Source organism: Dendropsophus ebraccatus, chromosome 1 (genome assembly GCF_027789765.1).
Source record: "Dendropsophus ebraccatus isolate aDenEbr1 chromosome 1, aDenEbr1.pat, whole genome shotgun sequence".
Taxonomy (NCBI): domain Eukaryota; kingdom Metazoa; phylum Chordata; class Amphibia; order Anura; family Hylidae; genus Dendropsophus; species Dendropsophus ebraccatus.
Window position 1 is genome coordinate 210,425,240 of NC_091454.1, and position 23,600 is coordinate 210,448,839.

Here is a 23,600-nt window from a genome sequence, read left to right on the forward strand (position 1 = left end):
AGGCTGTTAGTAAAGGGAGGGGGCTCCACAATTGGCTTATTGTCTCTATAGACCTCTATATAGAGAGACGTCATCCGTACCCTTGGCCGTCTATATCATGTGTATCGTGATCTGACAATTCTCCGCTAAGAGCAAATGTCACAGGAAAGAAAGGTCAGGCAGGCTGGATGCTAATGGGCCCCATACTTTTTTTGCTCAATGGATATAAGTAGCCGATCTGGTGGAGTAGAGGCTTAAAGGGATTGTCCTATAAGGATAAATGGCTCTGGAATGAGGCATTATGGTAAATGAATGTACAAACATTTCTGATATTGTCCCGTATAGACAGTACTAATCCCCCATGTGCCTGTATTGTTTGGATAACCTGTTGCCCTTGGTTACTACCTTTGACCATCCAGTAAGGTGGTCACACATGCTCAGTTTAACTTCAGTCTCCTTACCTGTCCTATTAATATTGGGAGCTGTTCTCCACACCACATGTAAGCAGGGAGATTGTGGGAAAAGGTTGTGCTCTGTTGCCTGGCAACAGAAAGGTCACAGTTCAGAGAGGAAATCAGGAAGTGATCAGACCCATGAGTAAGAAAAACAGTACAGATTTGTACTCATCTACATATATGTGTGCGGTAAGTATCTGATTTCACCCCTTTAAGCTGGGACAACCCCTTTAAGCTGGTCATAGGTAAGTGTCAATCAAATGCCTGCCAATCCGAACGTGTATTGTTCTAAATGTGGAGAGGGAAGGAAGCTGCTGCCAGACTACATCTCTGGTAGCGGCTAATCTCCCCCGAAAAAAAGAGGATTGGGGGTGTTGAAATCCAACATGGATGACCCATCTCACGCTAATGCAAGGCTCAGATGTTGGGGAATTCTTTCTACCCCAGAAACAGCGCTACTCTGGTTGTATATGGTATTGCATCCACCCACCTGCCCCTCCTTCCCCCCAGGACTCCCATTAGTTTATAAGTCACTGACCCCCATTAGTTTGAGTGCCCCCCTCCAAGACCCCGTATAGTTTAGGAGTTTCCCTGGGACCTTCTCCAGTAATTCTCATATAATGCCAACCGCAGCCGTATCTCTCATCGCTCCGGGCATGCAGAAAGGGTTAAAGCTTGTAAAAAGCTGCTGTGTGAGAAAGGCCCGAGACCTTAGTGGGGTCCTGTGTGATGGAGAACAGCTGCTGTGTAATGTTCTGCAGGCCCAGGAGATGAAACATGTGGGATGAGATGTCACAGCTTACACCATTAACTAAACCCGCAGCCACTAGTGGGGATGGGAGAGGTAGAAGGGCAAGAATTCCAGGGTAGGAGGGTAAACAGAGTGTCAGGGGGCCGGAGGATGGATAGTCTGCAGAGAGGAGGGATAGTCTGCAGATGGGATGGATAGTCTGCAGAGGGGATGGATAGTCTGCAGAGAGGATGGATAGTCTGCAGATTGGATGGATAGTCTGCAGATGGGATGGATAGTCTGCAGAAGGGGTGGATAGTCTGCAGAGGGGATGGATAGTTTGCAGAGGGGATGGATAGTTTGCAGGGCGGATGCATAGTCTGCAGAGGGGACGGATAGTCTGCAGAATGGATGGATAGTTTGCAGAGGGGATGGATAGTCTGCAGAGGGGATAGATAGTCTGCAATTGGGATGGATAGTCTGCAGAGGGGATGGATAGTCTGCAGAGGGGGTGGATGGAGGATGGATAGTCTGCAGAGAGGATGGATAGTCGGCAGAGGGGATGGATAGTTTGCAGAGAGGTTGATAGTCTGCAGAGAGAATGGATAGTCTGCAGAGGGGATGGATAGTCTTCAGAGGGGATGGATAGTCTGCAATGGGGATGGATAGTCTGCAGAGGGGATGGATAGTCTGCAGAGGGGATGGATAGTCTGCAGAAAGGATGGATAGTCTGCAGAGGGGATGGATAGTCTGCAGAGGGGATGGATAGTCTGTAGAGAGGATGGATAGTCTGCAGAAAGGATGATAGTTTGCAGTGAGAATGGATAGTCTGCAGAGAGGATGGATAGTCTGCAGAGGGGATGGATAGTCTGTAGAGAGCATAGATAGTCTGCAATGGGGATGGATAGTCTGCAATGGGGATGGATAGTCTGTAGAGAGGATAGAGAGTCTGCAGAGAGGATGGATAGTCTGCAGAGAGTCTGTAGAGGGGATGAATAGCCATCTCCATACAATAACATAACCCAAAACACTGCTATCAAATTAAATGTTTTAATTGACTTATAATGACTTATAATGGGGTCCATCAGGTATCCCTGGGGGATTTTTATAACGGGAATTCTGCTGCAGGATTCACTATTCTTGTCGTCAAATATACAGGAACCCCTGCTGGATGTTATTAGAGTTATGAGATTGTTTCCATATGATGTGACATCATACATTACTGTGTTACATAGGGCAGTATGGTGTGTGTCTGTACATTGGGGATTACTTATCTTGTACTGATCAAGATTTACATCCTGCCACCGTCCACTGTGTCCATACATTACATTACTTATCCTGTATTATATACCCCAGAGCTGCACTCACTATTCTGCTGGTGGAGTCACTGTGTACATACATTACATTACTTATCCTGTATTATGCCCAAGAGCTGCACTCACTATTCTGCTGGTGGGGTCACTGTGTCCATACATTACATTACTTATCCTGTATTATGCCCCAGAGCTGCACTCACTATTCTGCTGATGGGATCACTGTGTCCATACATTACATTAGTTATCCTGTATTATGCTCCAGAGCTGCACTCACTATTCTGCTGATGGGATCACTGTGTCCATACATTACATTAGTTATCCTGTATTATGCTCCAGAGCTGCACTCACTATTCTGCTGGTGGGGGTCACCGTGTACATACATTACATTACCAATCATATATTATGCTTCAGAGCTGCACTCACTATTCTGCTGATGGGATCACTGTGTATATACATTACATTATTTATCATGTATTATACTCCAGAGCTGCACATCAACTGGTACCAGAAAGTTTTGTAAATTACTTCTATTAAAAAAAAATCTCCAGTCTTCCCATACATATCAGCTGCTGCATGCCCTGCAGGAAGTGGTGTATTCTTTCCAGACACAGTGCTCTCTGCTGCCACCTCTGTCCATGACAGGGACTGTCCAGAGCAGGAGCAAATCCCCATAGAAAACCTCTCCTGCTCTCCAGACTGGAAAGAATACACCACTTCCTGCATTACATACAGCAGCTGATAAGTACTGAAAGACTTGAGATTTTTTAATAGAAGTAAATAACATATCTCTGGCACTTTCTGACACCAGTTGATTTGTAAGTTGTTTTTTTTTTTTGTGAACTTCCCCTTTAATCTGTGAAGTGATGTTTATGGGAGAGGATAAGCTTATCGTATCATATGGTATCATACAGAATAGAATACAAGTAAACCGGCTCTGTGGCTAGTGCCGTCTACAGATCATTGTGATCTCCTGTATACAGCGGCCAACCACATACCTCAGTATCTTATAATAGAAAAGTGTTCCCGTTCTTTAGGGTTGGCCTCCCTGCTTCCATAGCCAATGTAGACAAAGCATTCACCTAATGCACAGGTGTGCATGATGGGAATTGTAGTTTTGCAACAGTTAGAGGGTTTGACACCCCTAAGAATCAACCTCAGCGCCACCAGAACCCCATAACCCCTTCCTCTGTATGGGACATATCACTTGTTTCAGTGTAGTCACTATCAAGCATGTTTTAGGATCTAAATCTGACCCAAATAATCTAAATGATACATGCCCTTTAACCTTACACAGATAATGCAAACTAGAAACCGCTTGGAAATGTCTGTCGACCTGCAGCACTGACCATAGACCACTGACTGATATATAAGTTACGTAATGACCTGAACAATACAACTTATGGCTATCAGTTCATTTCTTAAAGGGTTTAAAGAATTTTTAGTAGGCCAGAGCTCTTCTCATGATCCAAACTATACAGTAGTGTGTATTGGCTTTGTATGAAGGGGGCTGCTTGAAGGGAAAAAAAATGTACACCAACATGTAAGGAATCAGGATGATCAGCTGATCATACCTGCTGGTGGTCCCCCATGGTCAGATGGTCCTCCAGAGCATAGTGTCCAGTGTTTAAATGACCAAAGTGCATATACCGGTGTGTATATATATATATATATATATATATATCTTACTGTATATGTCATGGTTAGTGATAGGTCAACTTACCTAACGTTCAGGTTTGCTAGCGCTTGTCTGAACTCTAAACACTCAGAATTAGATGCCCCCCTAGGGAGTCATGGAAAACATGGATATAGGCCGTAGGCTGTATTCATGTTTTTCTGGCAGCCCTAGGGGGGCATCCAACTTCTCCAGACACCGGGAGTCAAATGACCAGTGTTCAGGTTTGGACGGGGCCTGCCAAACCTGAGCGTTAGGTAAGTACCTTTCTGTCTTTAGTTCTTTATTTCGGCCATAAGACATGAGCAATCTGAACCATATTGATTGTTGCAGTCGTGGACGTAACCATGACAACCAGGTACAGGAAACAGGTTGGTGGACAGCTTCTCAGGTAGAAAATAGGTGGACGGCTCAGTCCTAATCTAGAAAAGCTACAATGAATGTCATGAGGTGATTGTGATGCTGTTTTCTGGACTATCTATAAGCCGCTCAGGTCGTCTGTCTCACATTGGACTGTCATGGTGCTCACCTCATGGAGCTCTTCCTGCCTTAGTAATCAGATTCTTCTAATAATAAGTCAATCCTCAGTAAAGACGAATAGACGTACAGATACTTCATGACAAATTGTTCCGTACATTACTGATATACTTATTTTGCTGCCTAACTTTCCCCTGTTCATATCTCAGGCGTCTCTGTCTCCAGGCTAAACCTTCTAGTCTGACAGATGATCCATACAAGCCGTGAAATGAAAATACATGAGCAAGCTGAGCCGCATTCTCCTAAGTATGTCCGCCACACCTCTCCACTATCCATACCTCACAGTGCTGGAGCTGGGACAGAAGAACGTCCCCATATAGCACGTATACTCCTATATGTGTCACTATAACTATTGTAGGCACTATAACTTACTGCAAAATTACTTTATATTCCTCCATATTACTCCCATATGTACTTCTATTACTCCATATCCCTCTCTATTACTGAATATATCCTCCCTATATCTCCTATTATGCTATAAACCCTCCCTATATCTCCTCATATTACTCCATATATCCCCCTATATCTCCTCCTATTACTCCATATATCCTCCCTATATCTCCTCCTATTACTCCATATACCCCCCTATATCTCCTCCTATTACTCCATATATCCTCCCTATATCTCCTCCTATTACTCCATATATCCTCCCTATATCTCCTCCTATTACTCCATATATCCTCCCTATATCTCTTCCTATTACTCCATATACCTCCCTATATCTCCTCCTATTACTCCATATATCCTCCCTATATCTCCTCCTATTACTTCATATATCCTCCCTATATCTCCTCCTATTACTCCATATATCCCCCTATATCTCCTCCTATTACTCCATATATCCTCCCTATATCTCCTCCTATTACTCCATATATCCCCCCTATATCTCCTCCTATTACTCCATATATCCCCCCTATATCTCCTCCTATTACTCCATATATCCTCCCCTATATCTCCTCCTATTACTCCATATATCCTCCCTATATCTCCTCCTATTACTCCATATACCCTCCCTATATCTCCTCCTATTACTCCATATATCCTCCCTATATCTCCTCCTATTACTCCATATATCCTCCCCTATATCTCATCCTATTACTCCATATAACCTGCCTATATCTCCTCCTATTACTCCATATATCCTCCCTATATCTCCTCCTATTATTCCATATAACCTTCCCTATATCTCCTCCTATTACTCCATATATCCTCCCTATATCTCCTCCTATTACTCCATATATCCTCCCTATATCTCCTCCTATTACTCCATATATCCTCCCTATATCTCCTCCTATTACTCCATATACCTCCCTATATCTCCTTCTATTACTCCATATAACCTCCCTATATCTCCTCCTATTACTCCATATTTCCTCCCTAAATCTCCTCCTATTACTCCATATATCCTCTCTATATCTCCTCCTATTACTCCATATATCCTCCCTATATCTCCTCCTATTACTCCATATACCCTCCCCTATATCTCCTCCTATAACTCCATATATCCTCCCAATATCTCCTCCTATTACTCCATATATCCTCCCCTATATCTCCTCCTATTACTCCATATATCCTCCCTATATCTCCTCCTATTACTCCATATATCCTCCCTATATCTCCTTCTATTACTCTATATATCCCCCCTATATCTCTTCCTATTACTCTATATATCCCCCTATATCTCCTCCTATTACTCCATATAACCTCTCCTATATCTCCTCTTATTACTCCATATATCCACTCTCTTTCTCCTCCTATTACCCCATATATCCTCCCTATATCTCCTCCTATTACTCCATATAACCTCCCTATATCTCCTCCTATTACTCCATATATCCTCCCTATATCTCCTCCTATTACTCCATATATCCTCCCTATATCTCCTCCTATTACTCCATATAACCTTCCCTATATCTCCTCCTATTACTCCATATATCCTCCCTATATCTCCTCCTATTACTCCATATAACCTCTCCTATATCTGCTATTACTCCATATAACCTCTCCTATATCTCCTCTTATTACTCCATATATCCCCCCTATATCTCCTCCTATTACTCCATATATCCTCCCCTATATCTCCTCCTATTACTCCATATATCCTCCCTATATCTCCTCCTATTACTCCATATATCCTCCCCTATATCTCCTCCTATTACTCCATATATCCTCCCCTATATCTCCTCCTATTACTCCATATATCCTCCCTATATCTCCTCCTATTACTCCATATATCCTCCCCTATATCTCCTCCTATTACTCCATATATCCCCCCTATATCTCCTCCTATTACTCCATATATCCCCCCTATATCTCCTCCTATTACTCCATATACCTCCCTATATCTCCTCCTATTACTCCATATATCCTCCCTATATCTCCTCCTATTACTCCATATATCCTCCCTATATCTCCTCCTATTACTCCATATATCCTCCCTATATCTCCTCCTATTACTCCATATAACCTTCCCTATATCTCCTCCTATTACTCCATATATCCCCCCTATATCTCCTCCTATTACTCCATATATCCTCCCTATATCTCCTCCTATTACTCCATATATCCTCCCTATATCTCCTCCTATTACTCCATATAACCTTCCCTATATCTCCTCTTATTACTCCATATATCCTCCCTATATCTCCTCCTATTACTCCATATAACCTCTCCTATATCTGCTATTACTCCATATAACCTCTCCTATATCTCCTCTTATTACTCCATATATCCTCCCCTATATCTCCTCCTATTACTCCATATATCCTCCCTATATCTCCTCCTATTACTCCATATATCCTCCCCTATATCTCCTCCTATTACTCCATATATCCTCCCTATACAATTCCTCTTATGCTATTATCACTGTAACATCTTACACCTTCTGCGGTTGCTCCTTACCACCGCCATACCTTCTATAAGACATGCTGTCCTAGATTGTTGCCTGCACTAACTTCAGGCGGCAGATTCTGACACTAGCCTATTGTTTCCCTATGACTGTGGATGAGCTTTGTCCCCACCATTAGTGAGCCATATACATGAGAGATATCTATACTTATAGGCAGGTAATGCGGCACTTACTTCAGGATCCTCTCAGCATTTCTCCCCCTTTTCCTAATTTTCCATGCCCAGTGTAAAGCCATGCTTCTCTTTCATGTCTCATACTTCATCTCTGTTCTTTGTTACTTTCCTTTGATCTCTTCTCCCCCGTATTCCTCAGCAGACATGAAGTCCTCTCATTCATCTCTGAGTTCCTGCTCCTTATATCCCAGGGCATAAAATCCAAATCATACAATGATCTGGTCTCATGGATCTCTCCGTCAGCCAGGTAACATGCGAGGCAAGTCTGTGTCTGCCTCCCAAATTCATTTGTCCTGTGTAGCTTTGTCTCCACCTCTCACCTAGTGTGTACACACACCTAAATGCCTGCCGTGCATGGTTACACTAACTCGCTCAGTCTGCACCTGAGAACTGCTTAACCCCGGGAGCTACGTTCCTGTCATCTGAAGTGTCCCATTCCCACCGTTCAAGAGTCCTGAATTAGAGACCTTGCCCTTACAGACTTTACAGCTGTCTGTGGGAACTAGGGACAGCACTAGACGCACAAAGTTGGGAATGTTCTGTTCTCTGACATTCATGTTCCAGTTTTTTTCCAAAAGTATGCGGGTCTTCGAAAGATAGGGGGATCACGTGAGGTCCTACATGATGAGATAGAAGTACTCTATGGCACCCACCAACATTGATTTGCACAATTTTCAATGGATGTCTGCAGATAAGTGTCTCCTTCTTTTGGAGGACACTGGTTTGGTTCGAAAAGAAACCAAACTTTGGATCCACCAGAATGGATCAAAGAGGTGCAGTGCACCAGACCACCAGAGGATTCTCCGGTGGGCCCCCAGCTTTAGAACCTGCACAAACACTGACTGACATGTTGTTTCTCACTGGTCCTTCGTTGGTGGGCCCCAAGAATCATTTCCTCTGGTGGGCCCCAGATACCCCAGTCAGACACTGAGGAGGTGAGAGTTCGTCAATAAAGACATATGGACACTTACAGACCATTGCTGCTCTATTGAGAAGAAAATCCCCAGAGTTCTAAGACTCCTAGATTGAGTGAGACTTGACTTGAAGAAATATCTCTTTGCTCAAGAGGTGTGAGAGTTATTTTTCCTATCCAATCCACCAGAATGAAAGCCACTCCTTGTCCAGTAAGTCGGCCTTCAATAATAAGGTGGTCATGGTAGGTCTTACATTAGAATTGACCATAACCATTTTCCATTCTAATATTAAGTACATCTACATGGATCTACATGGACAAGTAAGTGGTCCTCCCTAGGGATCCTAGAAAATAATCTATCTAGTGGAAGGTGAGGCATTAACCATCATCATTGAGCCACATGCGTAAGTATTATAAGTTGGGTCTACAGATTCCCAAAGGTAGTCCTAGGAGGTCATAAGTAAGAGTATGTTAATACAACAGAAAAATCAAATATGGATTTGCAAGAGAATCCACAGCAAAAATCCAAAGAGGATCCCTAGATTTTAGCCGTGGATTTGCAGTTTGCCCTTTCGCGGATTGGACCATGGATTGAGTCCGCTCAGTGGGCCAAATCCATATGTGACTATCTGGCATGGTTTTTACATGATATCCATGTTCGCGACACTGAAATCAATACATTATCTGTCTCAAAGGGTGATCACCAGAGGTCCTACCTTCTTCTCAAGAACATATGCAAATCAGTAAGTTATGTTCACTTTTCACCCCAAAAAGTCCCCCTGTGATCTTAGTCATTTCCCCAGTGACAAAGTAAGTAGACACTTATTGAAATCTATAAATTGTCTGCGTACATGGACAGAGTCCATCCTTTCGAGAGGCACTCTTGATCCTAACCACTAGAAGTCCTAAGTAGAGATGAGGGCAACTGGAGCATACTTGCGTCTGATCGTTTGACATTTGAATATCAATGGCTGAAGAGTATGGATGTAGCCCTAGGGAGTCTAGGAAGACATGGATACAGCCTATGACATGCTTAAGTTGCACTTATCTCTAGTCCTAAGTCATTTTCCTAGCGGAAAATTAGGTAGACACCAATGAAGTGTCTGTTTAACACATGGACAAGCAGAGTCCATCAGATGGAAGACACTCTTGACCCAAAGAAGTCCTCCTAAGATAAAGCAATGACTGGAGGTCTTAGGTAGTTTCCTGGGTAATAAGCTAGGTGGACAGCCATGAGTCATGTGTAATACATGGTGCAGCAGAGCTATAGCTTTCCTATCTCTTATGAGTAATGATATAATTCAGGAATTCAGGTTGCGAGCTCTTATAAAATATCGACACCAATAATATTCCGTCATCGCTTCTTCATAATAAATCTCATGAATTGTGTGGTCGTCTTCTATATTTCTGTATCATATATCAACTCTATGCATCTGTGACCGTCCTACCTATCTTGGTTCTGCAGTACCTAGATCAGTTCAATGTTGTAGTATTATATAAAGTACACCTGCTGTAAATCCTATATGGACTCCTTACCTTCGTAAGTTTTCCTTGGCTTACATTCAACCGTTGATGGATTTTGGATCTGCGGACGCCACAACCCAAAATCTTCAGAACTTGTTAAATCCACAGAAAGCAACCCAAAAATAGGAATCTCAGCCGGAGCACATGATGCGGAATAGACCCGTAGCTGCTGCCGGGACTCTGGTCAGGTCTTCGGATCTCCTGGGCTGTATACTGTATCCTTGCCTGCTCCCAGCCAGCATCTTAGGAACTTGTCAACTTTCCCTCTCCCACTTGCAACTCGCCAAAGTGGGGGGTTTTCGGGGTGTGCTCACTACACCCATGATTCTGTCCCAAACTCTCCCTCTTTCTCTCTCCGCTTCTTGCGTTTCTCACTCCTTCCCCCTCTTCTCCTTGAAAAACAAAATCCAGATGTTTTCCTCTGCTTTGGCTCTGGGACTTTCTGAGAACGAGAAGGGGGGGGTAAACCGACTGGAGGTGGGGGGGGGGGGGGGGGCAGAGCTTAATAAAGGAGGGAGTGGGAAAAGGGGAAAGAGAAGAAGAAAAAAAACTAGAAAAGCAATATAGCAAAAAGTGTCCTTTTTGGTCTGCAGCCTGACGATAGACGAGGACAGAGAATTCAGAGCTCCAACTCCCCCTGACTGTCTCCTCCCTCGCCCTCATTCAGTGCTTACCTCCCCCCCCACACACACTCTTTGTAGCCACACAGTGACTATTCTTTACTATCTAACTAATTATGGAAACTGCAATTTCAACAGGGCAGCAGCTATATGGGGGGAGGGTCCGGCTCAAGTTTTTTTTTTTTTTTCTGGGATCTGCTTTAAGTGAGATTTTTTGGTTTTGAGGAAGGAAAATGTGGAGCTGCACGAAGTCATGTAACAAACCTCACCGCAAGGTAACCTGCTGACACTGACCAGATGAGGGGGTGAAGGGTCACTCCCATCATGGGGCTTTCTGCGTTCTGAGGGAATCATCTGAATGGAACTTATAGATATCCAATTGATTTTTAATTGCGGAATCAATTTTCAATAATATGTCGTGTTCTTACTTTGGGGCGCAGCAAATTTCAATAGAATTATTGTGCAAATTATTTCAATTCTATTGATATTTTCTTCGCCCAAAAGTAAGAACAAGACATATACTAAAAATAATTGGACCTTTTCTGCTTCTTGGAGAACCCCTTTAAGAAACTTTTTCGACAGTTTTGAAAAGAGTCTATAAATGCGGCATGACTAAAACGGGCGCCAGTTTTTAAAAGGCAAATATTAAAGTAAATGTACGTAAGATCTGGAAATGTGTGGCTAGTGCTTTATGTCAAACCTATAATCCAATAGAAGAATAGCTACTGTTACGTTTGGTGAAATTCATATGTTTAAAGGGGTACTCCAGCAAAACAATTTCTTTCAAATCAACTGGTTATATACTTTTGTAATTTATTTCTATTAAAAAATCTCTAGTCTTCCAGTACTTATCAGCTGCTGTATGTCCTGCAGGAAGTGGTGTATTTTTTCTCCAGTCTGACACAGTGCTCTCTGCTGCCACCTCTGTCCATGTCAGGAACTGTCCAGAGCAGGAGAGGTTTTCAATAGGGATTTGTTACTGCTCTGGACAGTTCCTGTCATGGACAGAGGTGGCAGCGGAGAGCACTGTGTCAGACTGGAAATAATACACCACTTACTGCAGGACATACAGCAGCTGATAAGTACTAGAAGATTTTTAACTTGAAGTCATTGCTAATTTATAACTCTCTAACTTTCTGTCAATTTTTAAATAGAAGTAAATTACAAATCTGTATAAGTTGGGTTAAAAGAAAAATTAAGACTTGCATTTCTTACACTGACCCTGATAGAAAGTGCACTGCCTTACGTCATGTCAAAGTTATCGAGAAGCACAGGGTTGTCCATGATTTAAAAAAACATACAAAACAAAACAAAAACTACTTGCAGAAACAGCGCCACCCTGTCTTCAGGTTGTGTGCGGTATTACAAGTCACTGGAATATAATGAAATGTAAAGAATCTGGCTAGTAACCTTGATGTTGTTTGTCTCTTGATTGCAGCGCTGGCTGAGATGAGAGAGGAGACTGCTCAGGAAGTCCCGGTGACATGGAAGGCGTCTGTTGTGGAGAGCGCTCATCACATGTTAGCTGGAGTCCTGCAGGCAGTACGCATCGGACGCCTCCGGCTCTCACCACTCTCATGTGGTTGCTCGTACTTTGTTGTTGTTTTTTCTATTGACATAGTTAATCATGCGAAAAAGAAATTTCCCATGAAGTTACTCATCTATTAGACATAACCGTATGGGTTAGACTAGAGGAATGGTCTGTAACCTAGAGCACTGTGGCTGTGGTGACACTACATCTCCCAGCATGCTGAAAGTTGTTGTTTTCACTAGGGGTGTCAAACTCAGGCCCTCCAGCTGTTGCAAGCTTTGGCTGTCCAGGCATGATGGGAGTTGTAGTTTTGCAACAGCTGGAGGGCCAGAGTTTGACACCTGTGGCTAGATAAGTAAACCTTTTTCTTTCAAATCAACTGGTGTCAGAAAGTTATATAGATTTTTAATTTACTTCTATTTAAAAATCTCAAGTCTTCCAGTACTTATCAGCTGCTGAATGTCCTGCAGGGAGTGATGTATTTTTTCCAGTCTGACACAGTGCTCTCTGCTGCCACCTCTGTCCATTTGCGGTAACAAATCCCCATAGAAAACCTCTCCTGCTCTGGACAGTTCCTGACATGGACAGAGGTGGCAGCAGAGAGATAGCCCAGATATATTATTGGTGTGGTGTGCCAAGAGTTGTTCTCTGTTCCTCATAGGTTGCCCATACATGTTATTCTAAAGCTGAACCCCCTGCTGGTGGGCACTCCAGCTGACGGTATTAGGTGTATGGGGGCACCCTGACTCTCCACTGACAAATGATGTTGATGGGGAAAGGGGTTGGGCGTGATAGATTTTCCTTGGCCGAACCTTTTGTTCTCTTAAAGATAAGCCGCCAGCTATCAGGCTGCAGCTTGAAAATTCTTTGGGCATATGACAGAATCAACCTGAGCATACGATGGAGCCTGTGGAGTTGGCGGAGAGGGCAGCGGAGGTGCGTGGGGACGAGCGGCAGATTTTGCACAGAGTTTACCGACTGAAGTACTCCGTGTGCATATACCCTTAGGCCCCGTTCACACTGAGCAAGAACAGCGGATTCCTGCGGTGGAGCTCTCCGCCGTGGAATCCCGCCGTGCTCAGTGTCCTGCTTTAAGTGAATGAGAGGGCGCGCGCTCCTAAGCTGCTGCCGCGCTCCGCTGAAACAAGTGACATGTCGGGATCGCGGAATTCCGACGTTCTTAATCAGTGTGAACAGGGCCTTATAGTGTAATAGACTGTCATAGATCCAACCGGCCATATTACTGTAAGGCTCCATAGTACCAAAACCTTTACACTAAATAAAACAGGAATAATAAACTCACACAAGGAAGTCAATAAATAAAATGTCTGTCCTATAAAATCCACAAGCAGCAATGTGATAGAGCGCCCGAGCACATGACTGAGCCAGGGAACACATGACCATTACTAGTCCTCGGCATGTTTGCCAGCCGTGACCTAGGGCAGCGGGATCTGTAAACATAGCCCCCTGACAGATGAATATCATCAGGACAATTCCATGCCTTCCCCTTCCTGAATGAATCCCCCAGAGCCAGGCGGCTGCCTAAAAGCTTTACATTACGCCATGCAACCCAGGAATTCTATTCATTGTCAGTGGTGGCTTCACCGGGGCTGCCAGCAGTCTATGAGGGGGAGAACAATCCACAAAGGAAGGCCCCAGAGCCCTGTCCTAGTGTCAATAAATCAGGGAGAAAACCTTCAGTCACCATGTCCACTGCACGCACTTACGTCTTAACCCCTTCACGACTGGGCTACATTCACTTTTCTGGGCTAAAATATTTTTTTTCTTTTCCGCCTTCCTACATTTCACATCATAACTGTCCTACTTTTACGTTGTGTCTGTATGAGACCTTGTTTTTTTTTAATGTACGATACATAGTACCTTCTAGCACAGTATTTTGGGGGGACATAAATGTTAGAGTGTCATTTCTACAAATATTTAACAAATAATGTAGAAAAAAAACAACAACCCAAAAAGTAATTTTTGGGGATCTTTAAAAGGGATATTCCACTCAAATTCAAGTTTCATGTGTTGCTGCCCATGGTGAGACTAACAACTTCTTCCGTACTTGTTATTATCTATTCAGTTTCCTTCCCCCAGTTCTCAGCTGCTGCTTTCTGCTGAAGATACAGAAATCTGTGTATAAGCCTTTCTCTCTGTCTCCCCCTCCTCCCTTCTGAGACGGCTGATGTAAACAAGTCCCTGACAGGCTTTATCTGCCACTTTGTAGCTTCTTTGTAATGCTGGGAGGGTTAATCTGAGGTCAAGTTGCTGATGAACTCACTGTTCATCCCTCCCGGCATTACAAAGTTGCACATAGGGACTTGTTTGTCTCAGAAGGGAGGGGGGAGGAGGGGGGGGGAGAGAGAGAAAAGCTCACACGCAGATTTTTGTGTCTTTAGCAGAAAGCAGCAGCTCAGAACTGGTAGAAGGAGACTGAATAGATAATAACAAGTATAGAAGGAATTCTTAGTCATGGGCAGCAACATCTGAAAAGGTATGTTTGAACGCAATACCCCTTTAATATTGAAGAAATATTGTGAGAATAGGCCATCAATATTAAATTAATGTGTGACTCCCAGCACCCTGATTGATCAGCTAATACTGTGTTTTACCGATCATAAAACAGTGCCCCGGGACCAAGAGTGCATCAGCAGCGGGACAAGCCGGCGGGACGAGGGTCAGGCATGCACAGCGCCAAGCATTTTGTAGTGGTGGTGTCCAGTATTGCAGTTTACCACAGCTCAGTCCTATTCCAATGGGTGTGACTGAGCTCGGTGTAGTTCCAGACACAGCCACTCCTAATGTAGGGAGCCATTCCTGGTAAACAGTGAAGAGGCCGTCGCCAGCTTAATATTGCGAGTGCCAGGTGTTGTACCTCACTAATCTCATATTGATGGGGAAACTTTCAGCTGGAAAAGATGTCCCAACAGCTTACATGGTTACATAGTTCTGTACATAGACTATTACTACCTTTTATTGTTCCCATCTTAAATTATTACTTTTTATTGTTGCTGTGAAGTGTCATAGAGGCGTGGCCTGGCACTGCAGTGTACTTTAGTGCCCTAACCACACCTCTTTGACACTTTACAGCTACTTGTTTGTAATATACTACCATATACATGTTGCCTTATGTATACTCAGGGCCTCCATACATGCTTTAATAATGGATATGGTTAAAGGGTCCTTCAATAGATCCTGGGCTCTCTGCCCATACCTTGTATCTACATAGGTGTAGCTATAACCACTGCAGTGGGGCCCATCCCATTGTTAGAATCTTTTTGTAGAAAATTATTACTGTATATGGGTTCTCGGATATATGGCGCTAGTCTTCATACCTGTTGGACTGTTGCCATTATTTGTTGGGAGTCCATCTTATTTTGCTATAGGGCCATATAAACTGCGTCATAGGAAATAGCTGAGGTTTACCCCAAGATGTAATTCTACCTCCATAATAGCTCTGTCACAGATCAGGGGTTTCTTGATCATTATGACATCATACCTCTCTCTTCCTGATGTCATCAGAATCATATGTCACTATGTAGAAACTTACTCCCTCTACCAAGAAAGCCACTTATAGTGTAAATGAGTATATAGGAAGGTTCCCAGTCTTCTTCCGCTTAAAAAAAGGCAAAAAAATAGAACAATCCAGCGTCTTCTGAAGGGACATGTGACCCCAGATCAGGCAGAGTGATAAGAGGAACAATAGTCCTTATTGTAGCGGAGAGGCCCGGCTGATAATAAAGGTGCTCTTTGTGGTGGTCATTAGATCTAATGGCCTGTATGGAAATAAGGGTCATACAGGTCGGATCCATTTTCCACTTTTCCCGCCATCACCGTGATCTGTCATCAATACTGTCTTCAATGGGATAACCCTTTCAGCACCTGGTCACATGATTTTTGTTTTTTGTCTAGTCCCTTTTATAGTCAATTTGTATAGTCCCTAGTATATATGGGGGCAGCGCATTTTTTAAAAGGACTGTACCACCAGGCCCAGGCTGAAGCACCGGAGACGGGCCGACCCACCCTTAGTGGGAGGAAACCCTAACCCCTCTATGATAGGGTTCCATTGATTCTAATGGAGTCACGTCATGGAGGGGCTGGGGTTTCTTCCCACTGGGGGTGGGTCGGCCGCCTCCAGTGCTTCAGCCTGGGCCTGGTGGTACAGTCACTTTAAGGGCCCTGGAGCTAATAGTGGACCAGTCTGATGGCGGACCAGTCTAGTCCTTATCGGGGGGTCCACATGGGCCTCTGACCCCAGACAGGCCCCTTCTCCTCCTACAAGAGAGGAACCCTGCCCCTGTTACTCCTCTAGTATTCAGCTAAGGTGGGAGGAGATGTATGGACTCTAGTTACAAGTCATCACAGCCTTGGCCCACTTTAAGGCCCTATTACACCAAGCAATAATTGGTTGTATTTGGACGATTATCAGCAGTTACGGACGAGAATCGCTTGGTGTAATAGCTCCTGTTAAAAGGCAACGATCAGCTGACACACACAATGTTGGCTTATCTTTCAACATGTTGGGAAAAAAAGAACGATAGCGACTATTGGCAATCTTTAGATCGTCTGGGGAGCAAGCGAGGAGCGAATGAAGAACAAGCAAGTGCTGATCTGGCCGGTCGGCGCTTGTTTGTTCCTCCAGATCGGCCTGTATAATAGGGGCTTTAGCTTTGGGGGGCAGTTTGTCCACAATGTATTCTGTATGGGGCGCAGTTACTCCACAATGTATTCTGTATGGGGTGCAGTTACTCCACAATGTATTCTGTATGGGACGCAGTTACTCCATAATGTATTCTGTATGGGGTGCAGTTACTCCACAATGTATTCTGTATGGGACGCAGTTACTCCATAATGTATTCTGTATGGGGTGCAGTTACTCCACAATGTATTCTGTATGGGACGCAGTTACTCCATAATGTATTCTGTATGGGGCGCAGTTACTCCATAATGTATTCTGTATGGGGCGCAGTTACTCCATAATGTATTCTGTATGGGGTGCAGTTACTCCATAATGTATTCTGTATGGGGCGCAGTTACTCCATAATGTATTCTGTATGGGGCTCAGTTACTCCATAATGTATTCTGTATGGGGTGCAGTTACTCCATAATGTATTTTGTATAGGGCTCAGTTACTCCATAATGTATTTTGTATAGGGCTCAGTTACTCCACAATGTATTCTGTATAGGGCGCAGTTACTCTACAATGTATTCTGTATGGGGCGCAGTTACTCCATAATGTATTCTGTATGGGGTGCAGTTACTCCACAATGTATTCTGTATGGGGTGCAGTTACTCCACAATGTATTCTGTATGGGGCGCAGTTACTCTACAATGTATTCTGTATGGGGCGCAGTTACTCTACAATGTATTCTGTATGGGGTGCAGTTACTCCACAATGTATTCTGTATGGGGCGCAGTTACTCCATAATGTATTCTGTATGGGGTGCAGTTACTCCACAATGTATTCTGTATGGGGCGCAGTTACTCTACAATGTATTCTGTATGGGGTGCAGTTACTCCATAATGTATTCTGTATGGGGCGCAGTTACTCCATAATGTATTCTGTATGGGGTGCAGTTACTCCATAATGTATTCTGTATGGGGTGCAGTTACTCCATAATGTATTTTGTATAGGGCTCAGTTACTCCATAATGTATTCTGTATGGGGCGTAGTTACTCCACAATGTATTCTGTATGGGGCGCAGTTACTCCACAATGTATTCTGTATGGGGCGCAGTTACTCCATAATGTATTCTGTATGGGGTGCAGTTACTCCATAATGTATTCTGTATGGGGTGCAGTTTGTCCACAATGTATTTTGTATAGAGCAGTTACTCTGGGGGGGCCAGTCTGACCCTGTATGGACCTGCTTTATGGAAGCAAATAGATCTGAGTGTGTTTCTACAGTACAAGTAGAACGTCCCGGACCACCCATGTCAAATGGAAACCACCTCATCCAGTACATTAGATTTCACGGGATTGGAAATGTAGGGATTTTTTAGTTGCATAATATAATGAGTAATTGTAAGTAGGAGTCCTGTGTGTAACTATCATGAGATGACAGCGGGTCACACTCTGGGAGTAGTAGGTAGATGACCCAATGTTAACACTATGGATGTCACCACTGCCAGATCTGACCAGTAATGTCGGGTTCGTCTTGCACAATGGTGCAGTGTCCCTCGCGGCGATATAGCGATGCCACATTACTGCAATCTGCTTCCTAAGTGACCTTTCCAAGACGCAGCTCCAATCTAGTTACTATATCGAGAATGTCAGTGCGAGAAGTCCTGGCTCTACATGAAGACGGTCATTGATGGCAGCCGTGTCTGCCGCATTTCCTTTAAAAAATCAGTGACAAATATCTCTGTTTTAGGGGAGGAAACTGCAGAAAACGAAAACCTAAATTGAGGACGCTCAGTGTTATAATAGGAGAATTATATGGGAACTATAGGGCACTATCATATGGGCTCTTAAGGGAGTATTACTGAGATACTACAGACAGTATCTACATCTGTAGACTGCGTAGTCTAAGTTTGCACTGTCTAATTTAGGTTTAGATCGACTCAACTCTTACAATGTCTGGTGTCCTACCACGGGTGTTACAGTTATATACACCCTTCGCAAAAGTCTGTACTTATTGTACTTGTGTCGTGATGAAAGTTTGCCACTAGATTTCACTATTAGGCTATGTTCACACTACGTAAAAGTACGTCCGTTGTTGCCATCGGCAACAACGGCCGTACTTTATATGGAGTGGAACAATGCCTCTGCTTCAATGGGATCCCGGCCGGAGCGTATACACAACGTATACGCTCCAGCCGGGATCCCGTGCGGCGCCGCAAAGAACTGACATGTCAGTTTTCTGCAGCCGCAATTCAATGAATTGCGGCCGTGGGTAACCCTGTCAGTTCACACAGTGAAGCGAGCGGCTCCGGCCGCTCGCTTCACTGTGTGCTATGGGAGGTTCTGATGCGGGCGCACACTGATGTCAGAACCATGCGGCCAAAAGATCATCCGGCCGGTACTTAAGTGCCGGGTCACGGAACGTCCGGTCTCTATACGTTGGGTGAACATAGCCTTATATTGGTGTATTTGGAAGCTGCACAGCTGGAGGATGTAAAGGGTTATTGTTTCTTTATGTGTCACCTGAATCTGTAGACCAGTAGGAACCCGTCTTCTTTTCTCCTATCAACTCTCTTCTTATTTCTTCTGTTGCACTCTTTACCCACTCACAGCGCACGTTAGTTATGCTAGGGAAGTAAGTCACATGGGTGGAGGAGGAGCAAAGGTCTTTCGTGTTGGGCATTGTGAAGGAAGGACGCCAGCTAGATAGCTCTCCACAGTGGTCCTATCTGGGCCCTTGCCCTCTGCCAGGTCCCTGTACCCTCAAGAGGCAGTCTTAGTCAGAACCTCACATGGGTAGGACGCAAGACAGTACTCAGTTCTTCTCAGTAACGCTACACAGCACTATGCACTGTTAAACCTCTCTTAGGAGAGGACAAGCCAGAGACAACCTCAACCCACGTCGAGGACAAGGAGTGTCACAGAGCAGGACAGTATCCACAAAAGCCAAAGAGCTAGGAACTGATCTAGATAGAGTTCATAGGCTTACTGCAACTTTGCTCTATCTCGCAGTGCGGGTGTCAGCAGAGAACCCTCAGCATTCCGCTCAACCCAACAAGGTCTGGGGCTTGTGTCACCCTCTAGGAAGGTTCAGCCGAGTCTAGTGGGCATAAGGTGGTGTGAAGACTAATCAAAGGTCAATACACAGGCACAGGTGTTCTCTTCTTCTTCTCAACAGTATTCTACCTCATCCTCCAACATCCCGGCAGAGCACAGTACTACATGGGTTGGGATTCTCACGGCATCCTCCTCTCTGCTACTTTGTTTCTTCGCACTACCCAACACAACTCAGTCAACACGACTATATCCTACATTGCACTTCTTCTACAGATCAGGTTGCTGTCTTGTCAAGTATTTATTTGGAACTATTGTCAAGTGTGTTATCAAGTGCTTTATCAAGAGAAACCTCATACTGTTGAATCTGTATTACCTGCTGCACATTTGCATCTTCAAATAAACTCAGCTTCTTCACGTTAAAGAGACTCTGTGATTACTCGCTATCCACCGGCACACACCGCAGCCTTGGGACACTTCCCCTTTCTGTGGGTGGCAGATGCGATAGTGGGGGAGGGTCACTACACCACTCTGGCCATCCGTGATCACTCTCACCCAAGGGACCCAGTAGCATCCCGGCAGGACACTGACCACAGTGGAAAAGGGTACAACCTAAGGCCTTACAAAATAAAAGCAGGCGTGCCATCACACCTGTGTGCATACCTGGCACTGGCGTCACTAAATAACACTACAAGGTCCGGCTGTATCTTGTCCAACCACCTCCGACGTGGAGTCACACCTAACCACCTAGCAAGTGACCGGCCGCTCCTCCGACATAGTAACATCATCACCGGGGGCTCACACCACACATTTCCCCCAAAATAGGACATCCTCCTAAAATAAGACACCCCCACTATCCTACCAACTAGCCTAAAGTAAGACATCCCCCGAAAGTAAGGCTGCAACCCCCCCACTACTCACCTAATCTCCTCGTGGACCTTCACAGCCAGCGCTGTCCTGCTGCACGCTCCGCCATACGTCCCACCACATGCTCCGCCGTACATCCCGCCAATTGCTCCGCCGTATGTCCCTAGTCCTCTCCTACAACTTGGATGTCGGTGAGTGAGCCGGGGCTGAGCCAGAGTTAAGAGCTGAGGGGATTGAGAGCTGGAGGCAGAGCCGGGGCTAGAGATCTGGGGGGAAGAGCCGAGGGGAGGCCGGGGGAGAGAAATAAGACATCCCCTAAAAATAAGGCATTGTGGGAGATTTATCAAACTGGTGTAAAGTAGAATTGTCTTAGTTGCCCTAGCAACCAATCAGATTCCACCTTTCATTTCTTACAGTTTCTTTGGAAAATGAAAGGTGGAATCTGATTGGTTGCTTGGGGCAACTAAGACAATTCTACGTTACACCAGTTTAATAAATCTCCCCATGGTGCTTTTTTGGGAGCAAAAAATTATATTTTTGGGGAACCACGGTAGGTGGCTTACTTTGTCACAATGATACATATATGTATAACATGGGACCTAGAAAAGAATCTAAAAAAGCTCTGAACACTGCGTTATTAGCAGATAGTGCCACCAGTCCGGTCAGCACATTGGACTCATGATGGTCCCGCAGCTTAATGTTTAACAGGTCCCAGGAAAACAAGTCGTGTCATTCCCAGAGCTTCTGTTCTTGCGCCTGCCTGGCCTTGAGGATAAGGCTGCAATAATGCGACTTCTCCACAGCTGTTCTACAAATGGCCTTTATTATAGGCTTATTACTTATTAAAATGACATAGTCTGATGGAGGCTACTGCAGCTGTCATATTAAATATGTATTTACCACCACCCTGTATTACAACTATCTCCCATATGATCCTCTGCGCTATTAAATATTGTCTGTCCACATAATTACATATAACCTCCCATAACAGTGAGGCCCCATACAAACTGCAGGATTTCTTATCAGGAGATCTGGATAGATTTTCTGACCCATAGGGTTCTACAAGGCACAGACACCTTTCAGGAATTTTTCCTTAAGGGTGTCTGTGCCCAAAAATGGGTGAGGAAATGAAGACCCTGTCCTATTTCCGTTTAGAATTCTGGCACAGATGCCCCATAGAACTCTATGTGAGCATCCGGGATTCCAAATAGTTCCAGATGCGCATCCGGAAACTGACCGGAATTCCGGATGTGTTGCCAGCCAGCCTGAACCAGCACAAGCACCAGTGCAAGTGTTACCGGGTGTTTCGCCTGGCCCTTTAACTGTATGTGCTCCTAATCAGGTATTCATTCAGTTAAATGTGGTGTTGTGTTTGACAGGATGATGAACCATTAGCTCCCTGTCCTGTCAATCACCACAAGAGGCCGCTCTCTGTCCCCAGCGCTCCAGAACACCAGGGGAGAAGTTAAGCTGGAGAGCTGCGCTTCTGTCGTGCAGTAGGCAAGTATGACATTTTATTTTTTTCCTTTCGGTTTTTACAGTCAGGAAATGATGACCATTTCCTAGCGCCTCCCGAAAGACTTCCTGATCAGTATTTCCTGACTATAAAAATGGCCATGGACTTATTTATGGGGCCTGAATGGCCACTTTACTAGAGACCACCGATCTTTTATAAGTTGAGCTTCCCTGTATGGGCATTAGCGCAATGACCTCAGAGCGCAGCAGAAAATCCATTGATCAAGTTACTGTGGATCACTTGCAGTATAGATCACTTACAGTCGAATACAACAGCAGTGTCCAACTATTGTGTCCATTGTTCCACAGATGGTGATCTATAGCAGCAGATGACCAGTGCCAGGGCTGTTGTGTCTAGCAGAGACTCCAGTGGGCAAAAAAAAATTCAACAATTGTATCACTGAGCGGTGATAGAACATGGCCTGGTCAGATAGATCCAGATCTTTGTGGAGATACATGGGCTGATCAAATGGATCCAGATCTTTGCGGAGATACTTGGGCTGGTCAGATGGATCCAGATCTTTGTGGAGATACATGGCCTGGTCATATGGATCCAGTTCTCTGTCAAGATACATAGCCTGGTCAGATGGATCCAGATTTCTGTGGAGAAACATGGCCGGTCATATGGATCCAGATCTCTACCGAGATACATGGGCTGGTCAGGTGGATTGAGATCTCTGTTGAGAATCATGGCCTGGTCAGATGGGTCCAGATCGCTTTAGCACCATGCTGATAGGAGAATCAGAATTTAGCAGGATGGATGGCCCTTTCTTGTCAGGTGTGAACAGTTCTGGTTGGTAGAGGACAGTATGGCCTATCTAAGTGACCAACCAAGGTCATCTCTTCACGTCAGCGGTTTTCCCCATATGGCAAAAAGGAAAAACACCTTCTGCAGGATAATGCCCTATACCACAATGGTCATATAGTCATGGTTTGGTTCAACAACGGTTCCTTGGCCTTCAGAGTCCCCAGAGCTTAATCTTATAGACATCTCTGGGACAATGCGGTTTAGGTCATGTCAGGACCTCCACGTAATGTGCGTCAACTATGAGAAGAGGTCCGGTCCACATGGGCCCATACTCCAGCAGAGTGCTTTCATCATCTAGTGAAGTCCATGCCACATTGAATTGCTGAGGATCTGAAGACCAAAGAAGATCCAAAGCGCTACTAGAAGGGGGTC

The 23,600-nt window shown here is 44.5% G+C and overlaps 1 protein-coding gene across 4 annotated transcripts in view; it reads right to left on the bottom strand.

Annotated features, from left to right (window-relative positions):
• The window catches only part of S1PR2 (sphingosine-1-phosphate receptor 2), a 49,587-nt gene extending 37,334 nt beyond the window's left edge, over window positions 1-12,253 (bottom strand). The window contains exon 1 of one of the 4 annotated variants that reach the window (XM_069946389.1): window positions 12,238-12,253. Coding sequence is in view for 1 of the 4 variants with exons in the window: in XM_069946383.1 (XP_069802484.1) it covers window positions 441-479 (39 nt within the window). In the remaining 3 variants the exon portion in view is untranslated. Of the gene's footprint in view, window positions 1-440; window positions 599-7,770; window positions 8,266-10,219; window positions 10,858-12,237 lie in introns of those variants that run through there. The other 3 variants (XM_069946384.1, XM_069946385.1, XM_069946383.1) reach the window with 3 other exon arrangements.
• Window positions 12,254-23,600: the final 11,347 nt, after the last annotated feature.